This window comes from Lactuca serriola, chromosome 2 (assembly GCF_051521515.1).
Source record: "Lactuca serriola cultivar US96UC23 chromosome 2, Lser_US96UC23_V15, whole genome shotgun sequence".
NCBI classification, from domain to species: Eukaryota; Viridiplantae; Streptophyta; class Magnoliopsida; order Asterales; family Asteraceae; genus Lactuca; species Lactuca serriola.
The window spans coordinates 167,673,276-167,683,254 of record NC_136409.1 but is presented as its reverse complement, the minus strand read 5'-3'; the positions used below and the strand labels follow the sequence as shown (position 1 = coordinate 167,683,254).

General features: G+C 44.2%; 1 protein-coding gene across 1 annotated transcript; it reads right to left on the bottom strand.

The window, feature by feature from the left end:
* Positions 1-349: 349 nt before the first annotated feature.
* Positions 350-2,616, bottom strand: LOC145087320 (altered inheritance of mitochondria protein). Its single transcript, XM_079025259.1, has 5 exons — positions 2,265-2,616; positions 1,445-1,614; positions 1,298-1,370; positions 803-878; positions 350-697 (listed from the first exon to the last, which is right to left on the bottom strand). Exons 1-5 carry the CDS (start codon positions 2,473-2,475, stop codon positions 577-579), a joined length of 651 nt encoding a protein of 216 aa, XP_078881385.1. The 5' UTR covers positions 2,476-2,616; the 3' UTR covers positions 350-576.
* Positions 2,617-9,979: the final 7,363 nt, after the last annotated feature.

The following is a 9,979-nucleotide window of genomic DNA, read 5'->3' as shown; positions in this document are numbered from 1 at the left end:
TATATCATTTACGTTTAGGATTTAAGCATATATCTGTTAATTGATAAATTGACAATATATCAAGTAAATGGGACCTTGAAAATTTTTTTTATAAAAACAACTCCATGACCAAAAGGTACAATAAAGGCAGATGCTTGATGATGCCAAAATGCCAAAATGTCATTGTCCAAGATATTAAAGGTTTTCTTTTTAAATCTTTTCAAGCATGATAATTGATTAATCAAAGATGATAGTTAGAAGGTGAAACACTCCTTGCAAAAAAGAAAAAAAAAATCTTTTATTAGCAATCAAACAAATTCTTAATTCTCATCTGATTTCATAAAAAAAAAATAAAAATAAAAATAAAATCTACAAAAGTAAAGATGGAGCTCATTTCTGCAAATTATGAGTAGTAAGTGTACAAAAATAGTAGTAGGATGCATATTTTAGTTTTTTTAACACATTATGAGAACCAATGAAACTTTTTGCATCTTTGATTCATGATTCTTGATCTTCTTTATTACCATTGTTGACCTCATGGTAAACTTGATTTAATGGCTTCAGTCTATATGGATAAATAATTTCCATTTATTTTTATTACTTTGGTCTTCTTCGATAAGGATACAAAATGTCATCAACACTTTCTTTTATTTGATTCCCAACTTTGCGCACATTCTTTGCTACCCCTGATGCAACTACATTTGCATTTCGCGTAAATCTGGTTTTATAAATAAATAAAAAAAAAACAATAAATTACTACAGAGTTTAATAAATAATTAGGCTTATTTTACCTCAAAACAAAAAATGCAACTGTTTTACTTACCTACTAAAGAAATCATCTGATGATGTAGATTGAGCAGCAGGCCTGTTTACTCGTGGTTGTGGGATTGCATGATTATCTTCAAACAAAAAAAAAACATTCCATTAGTTTTGTTATATATAAAACAAATAAATAGAAAATACAAGTTTGACATTCAAAATAAAAAACATGGTTACGCCAAAAAAACCTAGCTTAATGTATTAAGACACTAACCCTTTTTTACATTTTTCCTCCAAATTCCCCTCATGTTAAAATTGATGAACATTGTTAAGATTAATGGAGCTTGTGGAAATGGTTTATTGTAATGTAAGGATAAAATGGTCATTTAGTGTCATTCAGGCGGTTTATTCAGTCTAGAAAAGAAACAGACCTAATGCATACAACACTTTATCCAGATAGACATCATTACCCATCTGCTAATTTACCAATACACGACTTAATGGGAAAAATAAAAAGAAATAACCCCAAAAAGATCATGATGCTAATCGAATAATTTACCTTTATTATGATTATGAGCATGAGCATGAGTAGGAGCCGAGTTGGCATTGGTGACTTTTCTATCCACAAGAACCTGCAAGCAGTTGATGATGTAAGTGAGCTTGTTAGTGTGTGTGTGTTTGTGTGAGAGAGAGAGAGAGAGAGAACCTCGACTCCAACACAAACTGGCAACTCCTTTTGTGTATCTTGTGAATCAACATTTTGATTTTTCATATCCGAATAAACAGAGTAACCAACACAACCGTATCTAAAATCAGCAAGGCTTCTTCCCTCTTTGGAAGCTTCCATCTCAGATTCTCCAACATAGTAGCGAGGTACTAGTCATAAAAGTTTTAAATTCAGGATCCCATCTTTCTTTAAACTAAAAATATTCAATCTTGAAAACTATAATAAACACATTTTGAAAGTTATATTAATGAGCTATGATGCACACAAAGACATGGGACTTGTGAGATAATGTGATAGCCATAGCCACATAGACATAGTTGAGATCAAATTTACCATCAAGTATATGCATTTAGTGTCAAACTGTCAATTGAAAATAAGTACATATATAACACCATGTCTAAAAAAACTTAAATCCTTCACAATTAGCAGCAGCCTAACATGACATATGAAGTGTATAAGGATGTGCAAATTCTCTTATCCATATTCTATCTTAATATGCTTTCACAGTTGCACTGGCAATTGATATTGATTTCCTTTCAATCTGACACCAACATTAGTTCTATTACTAACAATTCCCATTAGAATACATCCGTAAAGCAACTATTTTTCCTTCAAATTTTTGACCTAATGACATGAACTGATGACTTGTCTGGATTTATTTACAAAGTGAATTTTATGCACTCAAGTACTCAACCCAAGATCACAAAATCATATGATATATCAGGAATCGATACCTAACATATCAATAATCCGAATTCCAGCGCATTCAGAATACATCTGAGAGAGAGGAAAAGAGTACCTTTGGGAAGGGAACGGGTGATGCCGACGCAAACAGGGTTACGGGAATTGGATTTTAGCGTTGATGAATAGTATAAACATCCTTTGCATGATTTACCCTTTCTGGAAGCGCCTTTCTCGTTTAACAGCTGTAGATTAGTTTGATTATCATGATCTTTGGAGTTAGGGTTTCCTTCGTTTGCCCCTTTCACTTCTTCGCCTCCTTCTCCCATCTGTTTCACTCCCTAATCTCGCTGATGAATGCAAAATCTCTCCTACCGCTGATTTTGCTCCGCTTCAGATGACTTTCGTTGAAGATGATGACGACAAGGTTCTTGCTCAAACAAATTCTAAACATAGGAACCAAAAATGGGGTTCGCCCTCACAGTTTTGTATATTTGGGAGGTACCAATCACACCTTTTGCCTTTTGGACTTAATTTTATATTAAGGGATTGTTTTTTTTTAACATAAAGGCTACATAGGGGAGCAAATGAAAAGCTAGCTGATGGCTGAAAAACTAGTTGTTTAATAAAAAGCTAGCTGATAGCTGAAAAGCTAGTTGATAAAAAATAATGTTTGGTAAAACTAGCTGAAATATATAAAATTACATAAAATGACATGTAAGAATATGTGTTTCTATAATTAATTAAGGGGTGTATTTGGAAAATTTTAAAAAAGCTCCTAGAAAACTAGTCTAAGTTGCTTTTCAAAAACATCGTTGTTTGAAACTCAAATCCATAACATATAAAAATCTCAAGATCTCATAACATAAAAATCTCCTGTGTGTACTGATCAGGCCGGCGCCTTCACGCGATCCTCACTAGTACCTGAAATAAATAACACCAAACACTGTAAACACAAAGCTTAGTGAGTTCCCCAAAATATCATATATATAACCCATATTAGCCACTCGAGGCTATAACTCTTTGGGTCCGTGCACCCAACTCTATGAACCCTCAGGCTCTGTCTCTGTGAACCTTCCTGTTCTAACTCTGTAGCATGCACAGCATAAATCACATAGAATAATGCAGTGCAACACATAACACATATATAGCACACAACATTGTATCACATAACTCTAATTACCTACTCAAGGTAAAGTATAGTGAGAAGACTCACATCGCGTATCTCGGTAACTCGTAAATCCCTGAAATCACTAGTACTCGATCACCCAAGCTATAGTCCTCCTATAACACAAATACATCCCTAATTAACACTTTCCACACTAGGGTTGACTAACTCTATCAAGTCAACATCGGTCAACTCTAGTCAACGGTCAACCCAACTCGCCGAGTCTGGCGTGGACTCGCCGAGTCCCTTCGGGGACCCGATTCCTCTGAATCCTCTTCCGACTCACCGAGTCACTCACCCAACTCGGTTCCTTAATCCCGAGGTTCGAAAACACGGAACCACTCGCTCCAACTTGTCGAGTCTGCCAATGGACTCGACGAGTGCATTCCATGCACAACCCCAAACGACCTTCTAAGGTCAGATCTGTTCCACTAACTCATAGATCTAGTCTTTCCAAGCTTATTCATCACGTAAAGTCTATGTCTTGGGGCTCATATCACACCTATTGACTCATAAATGGTGTTTTAACCTCAAACATAATGATCCCAAACCAAAACCTCCATAGACTCATATAAAGCTTGGACAAAGAGGCACTCTCGATCTCCATGGGTCCAGATCCAGAACCTCGCTCGATTAAGGGACCATAGGAGCACTAGATCTAGTCACAAAAGGGCTCAATAAGCCCTAAATCAACATGAACATCACCTCAACAGAAAATGGTTCGAAAACAGTACCTCAAACGTGATGTTCTGGACCTCAGATCTTCAGGAAGTTAATCCTCTTGCTTCCTCTTGGCTATAGCTTCCTTTCCCTTGCTAGACAACACCACCAAGGTCAACAATGGCTCCTTCTCTCAATCCAAACGCTCAAGCTCACTAGGGTTTCGCTCTGGGGGCTGGTGAGCACAAATGACGGCCATAAGGCCCTTTAAATAGGCCCCAAACCCGAGAAATTAGGGTTTCATTAAACAGCACGGACTCGCCGAGTCCACCAATGCGACTCGTCGAGTCCGGTCATTAATCCGGGTGAGAAATCGCGTCTCTACTCGGCGAGTCTACGCACCAACTCGCCGAGTCCTCTCACAAAACTCGAAATAAAAATGAATAAATACAATACCTGAAATTTCGGATGTTACAATTCTCCCCCACTTGAATCTGACTTCGCCCTCGAAGTCTCATCCCTGAAATAGCTCCGGATGTTGCTCCCGCATCTCACGCTCTGGCTCCCAGGTCAACTCGGATCCTTTCTGATGTTGCCACTGAACCTGTACCAGAGGCACCTCCTTGTTCCTCAGAACCTTGATCTTCCGATCCACAATCGCAACTAGTCTCTCCGCGTAGTTCAGGCTCGCATCCACCTGAATGTCCTCTAACGGCACCACCGCCGACTCGTCGGCTATACACTTCCTCAACTGAGACACGTGGAAGGTATTATGAATCCGCTCCAACTCCGCAGGTAGCTCCAAGCGATACGCTACTTTGCCTACCCTCGCGATCACTCTGAACGGCCCAATATACCGGGGCCCTAGCTTGCCTCTCTTCCTGAATCGAATCACTCCTTTCCAAGGAGATACCTTCAGGAGAACATAATCACCGACCTGGAACTCAAGCTCGGATCGACGTCTATCCGCATAACTCTTCTGGCGGCTCTGAGCGGTCAACAATCTCTGCCTGACCCGCTGTATCTGCTCTGTCGTCTGAAGCACAATCTATGTGCTACCCATCACTCGTTGCCCTACCTCTCCCCAACAAATGGGAGTCCGACACCTCCTCCCATACAACAGCTCAAAAGTCGGCATACCAATGCTCGAATGATGGTTGTTATTGTAGGAGAACTCTGCTAAGGGCAAATACGTGTCCCAACTCCCACCAAAATCCAACACGCATGCTCGGAGCATGTCCTCGAGCGTCTGAATCGTCCGCTCGCTCTGACCGTCAGTCTGTGGGTGGTATGTGGTACTAAAATGCAGCCTCGTACCCAACTCCTCATGGAATTTCTTCCAAAATCTGGAAGTGAAACGCACATCTCGATCAGACACTATCGAGATCGGCACCCCATGCCGCGATACCACCTCTCTCACATATACCTCTGCTAACTTTTCCGCAGAAGAACTCTCACTAATGGCAAGAAAGTGAGCACTCTTTGTCAAACGATCTACTATCACCCAAATCGCATCGACACCCTTCGCCGTTCTCGGTAATTTGGTGATAAAATCCATGGATATCTGCTCTCATTTCCATTCGGGAACCTCCAACGGCTGCAACTTACCATGCGGTCTCTAGTGCTCGGCCTTAACCTTACGGCATGTTAAGCACCTCTCAACAAACCACGCGACATCCCTCTTCATACATGGCCACCAATACTCCCTCTTCAGGTCTAAATACATCTTAGTGGCACCAGGATGGATTGAGAACTTCGACCGATGAGTCTCTTCCATCAGAATGGTATGCATCCCTCCCACAAACGGTACCCAGATACGCCCCTGAAATGTCATAAGCCCCCGACCATCGGTAACGAACTCCGATACTAACCCAACAACTTGTTCCTTCTTCTGCATCTCAGGCTGCATAGCCTCAGCCTGAGCCCCACGAATGGTGTCCAACACCGGAGCTATCACAACCAATCTCAAACATACATCTCGCAACGGGGTGCTCTCCGCCCTGCGGCTCAGTGCATCGGCTACAACATTAGCCTTGCCCGGGTGGTACAGGATCTCACAATCATAATCCTTGACCACGTCCAACCACCTCCTATGTCGCATGTTTAGGTTGGGTTGATCTATCAAATACTTCAGGCTCTTGTGGTTCGTGTATATCGTACACCGAACCCCGTACAGATAGTGACGCCAAATCTTGAGGGCGAACACCACTGCCCCCAACTCTAGATCGTGGGTGGGATACCTTGACTCATGAGGCTTCAGCTGCCTCGATGCGTATGCTATCACATGCCCTCTCTGCATCAGCATCGCTCCCATCCCCAAGATCGATGCATCATAATACACCACAAAGTCCTCCATCCCCCTCTGGGAGGGCTAACACTGGGGCTTCACATAGCCTCTGGCGAAGCTTCTCAAAGGAGGTCTGCTGCTCTGGTCCCCATGAAAAAGCGACACCCTTCCGGGTTAACCTGGTGAGTGGCACGGCGATCTTGGAGAAATCCCTGATAAATCTCCGATAATAGCCTGCCAATCCCAAGAAACTCCTGATCTTGGACGGTGACCTCGGCACCTCCCAACTCATCACTGCCTCCACTTTGGCTGGGTCGACCAATATCCCTTGCTGGTTAACGAGGTGCCCTAGGAACTGGACCTCTCGCAACCAGAAATCACACTTGGAGAATTTGGCGTAAAGCCTCTCCGATCTCAGTATCCGAGGATCTCCCTCAAATGCTCCTCGTGCTGCTAACTGGATCTCGAATACACCAAAATATCGTCGATGAGCACGTTCACCGACCGATCCAACATCGGCCTGCACACTCTGTTCATGAGATCCATGAACACTGTCGGGGCATTGGTGAGTCCGAAAGGCATTACCACAAACTCATAATGCCCATAACGAGTCCTGAAAGCTATCTTCTGAATATCCTTATCTCGCACCCTTACCTGATGATACCCCGACCTCAAATCGATCTTGGAGAACCAAGATGCTCCCTGCAACTGATCGAACAAATCATCGATCCTTGGCAACGGGTAACGGTTCCTGACCGTCAGCTTGTTCTACTCCCGGTAATCAATGCACATCCAGTGTGAGCCATCCTTCTTCTTGACAAAAAGGATAGGCGCTCCCCATGGCGAGCTGCTCGGCCGAATAAATCCCTTTCCCAACAGCTCCTGAAGCTGTGAGGATAACTCTTGCATCTCTGGAGGTGCAAGACGATAGGGCATCTTGGCAATAGGCTCGGCCCCCGGAATTAAATCGATACTGAACTCCACTTGCCTCACGGGAGGCACACCCGGCAACTCCTCTGGAAATACGTCCGGGAACTCACGCACTATCGGAACCTCCTCAACTGACATCGGTCTCTCTGAATCAACCCGCGTATCCATCACATACACCACAAAGCCCTTACAGCCCTGCTGTAAACACTGCCTCACCCTAGCGGCCGAACAAAACGCTGACCCAGAACGTGTACCCTCACCGTACACCGTAAGAACTCCCCCGCTAGGGTCTCGTATGGTCACCAGCTGACGCTCACAGTCGATAACCCGCACCGAATCTGCTCAACCAGTCCATGCCCACAATGACACAAACGTCACTCATCGCAATAGGAACCAAATCAATCGGGAAATCAACACCGAAAATCTCGAATACACACCCTCGAATCACCTCTGTGGCATATATCACCCTCTCTTCATCTATGGAAACTCTCAGAGGCCGACTCAACGCCTCACGACTAACACTGATATGTTGACTAAAAGCCAAAGATACAAAAGACCGACTCGCACCCGAGTCAAATAACACCAAGGCAGGTACAGAATTCACAAGAAAAGTATCTGTGCATAACATAATATAAGCATAATATCTCAACATCAAAATAAATACACGAAAGAATACATACCAGCCACGACATCAGGCGCTGCGCGGACCTCCTCCACGATCAACTGAAAGGCTCTCCCTCGTGCCCTCGGCGCCTCGGCCTTCACTGGCCGACTCTCGGTAGCTCTGATGGCGGCAGGGGCAGATCCCTGAGGTGCTCCCTGTGCTGATCCCCGCAATTGTGGACACTCCGCCTTTCGGTGTCCAGTCTGGTTGTAGTGGAAACATATTGCAAACCCCTTGGGGCAGTCCTTGGCCATATGCCCCTCCTTGCCACATTTGTAGCAAGATCCAGCTCTACAAACTCCATCATGACCCTTGCCGCACTTTCCACAAGTGCGGCCCTTCTGGCTCCCTGCTTTGGGATCAGCGGGCTTGGCCCGCTTGGCTGCCGGTTGGGACTGTGCCGGTCGCCGATCCTTCCCTTGAGACTCCGCCTCCTCCCTAGCCTGAGTCTCTAGCTCAATCTCCCTCTTCCGGGCATTTGCCTGAAGCTCGGCAAATGTCCGATACGAGGAGTTCGCCACGAACTCCCGAATATCCCTCCGCAGAATACTCAAATAACAGCTCATACGTGCCTGCTCAGTAGACACGTGCTCAGGGCAGAACATCGCCCTCTCATGAAACATCCTGGTGATAACCGTAACGGACTCTGTACCCTGCTTGAGGGTCAAAAACTCCTGTGCCAACCGATCTCGTTCCACCGGGGGAACGTACTCATCACAAAACATGGTGGTGAACCTCTCCCAGGTCACCGCAGCAAGCTCTGCTGGAGAATAGTGTGCTGTCGTGAACTTCCACCAATCCTTCGCCCCCAGGCGAAGCTGGTTCAGCGTAAACCGAACCCTCAAGTGCTCCGGGCACGAGCATGTGTAGAAACACCCCTCAATGTCAGATACCCATCTCATCGCTACAATAGGGTCCTGCGTCCTGTCAAACTCTGGTGGCTTCGTGTTGCTGGACTCCCTGAACAACAACGAGTCACCCCCTTGCGGCCTAGCAGCAGCAATGGCTGCGGTGGCCGCCGCAACAGCAGCCTCAGAAAGAGCGGCATAACGCTCGTCAAAAGTCTCAATCAACGTGGTCTTGATAGACCCAAACATCTCTGGTATCTCTGCCCTGATGGCCGCAGCCACCTCCTCATGGATGATCCGGCGGATCTCCTCATCACTGGTCTCGCTGGTCTCTGGCGCATGACGTGTCCTCACCATGATCTACCTCTGAAAAACAACATACGATATATTAGAAACTCACTCGAGCATAATCGCACTCGATAACTCGTCCTTCCTTGTTTCCCGGCATCCCAAAGATTCTTACTCAAACTGTATACCGTCCCGGTGTTTCTAGTATTACGGGCCCAATACTACCTTCCACACCGCGTCAGTATACAACCCAAGTCCTCCTCCTAGGATCCCAAGTCCCAAGTACTCTATTATGCAAAATCCTTTCTCTAACAGATCTCTCATAAGCTCCTCGTTGCTACCTACTCACTCTCAAGCATCTCATAGCAGCTCACCTCTCCCTAGGCTAAGGCATCACAAATCAGGCCACTCTAGTCCTAATAGGAGTACCTAGCCCACTCTAGCACGAGAATACATCATATCAATATCATAAGCATATAACATAAAGGTATCTTGGGAAATCACCGTTCGGGCGCTGACTGATCGTACACACGACTCTGCTCTGCGTTTTCCAAAAATCTCTTACTCTTTTTGAAAATACTTCTCAAATCCTCGGTTTGAGTTCAAATACGCCCGAAGGTGTACTCGAATCCCTCAAACCAAGGCTCTGATGCCAACTTGTAACACCGTAAAAATTAAAACAATTTTTCACATTTTATAAAAACATAATTCATTTAGTATTCATAAAAACATCATTGTTTGAAACTCAAATCCATAACATATAAAAATCCCAAGATCTCATAACATAAAAATCCCGTGTGTGTACTGATCAAGCCGACGCCTTCCCGCGATCCTCACTAGTACCTGAAACAAATAACACTAAACACTGTAAACACAAAGCTTAGTGAGTTCCCCAAAATACCATATATATATATATATATATATATATATATATATATATATAACACATATTAGCCACTCGAGGCTATAACTCTTTGGGTCCGTGCAC

What these genes read in the sequence shown, in the direction of transcription:
- LOC145087320 (XM_079025259.1), bottom strand. Translation starts at nt 2,475, where the DNA reads ATGGGAGAAGGAGGCGAAGAAGTGAAAGGGGCAAACGAAGGAAACCCT. An exon ending in CACCCGTTCCCTTCCCAAAG is followed by an intron (nt 1,615 to 2,264) that starts GTACTCTTTTCC and finishes TTTTATGACTAG; the next exon opens with TACCTCGCTACTATGTTGGA. An exon ending in TGCTCATAATCATAATAAAG is followed by an intron (nt 879 to 1,297) that starts GTAAATTATTCG and finishes TTTTGTTTGAAG; the next exon opens with ATAATCATGCAATCCCACAA.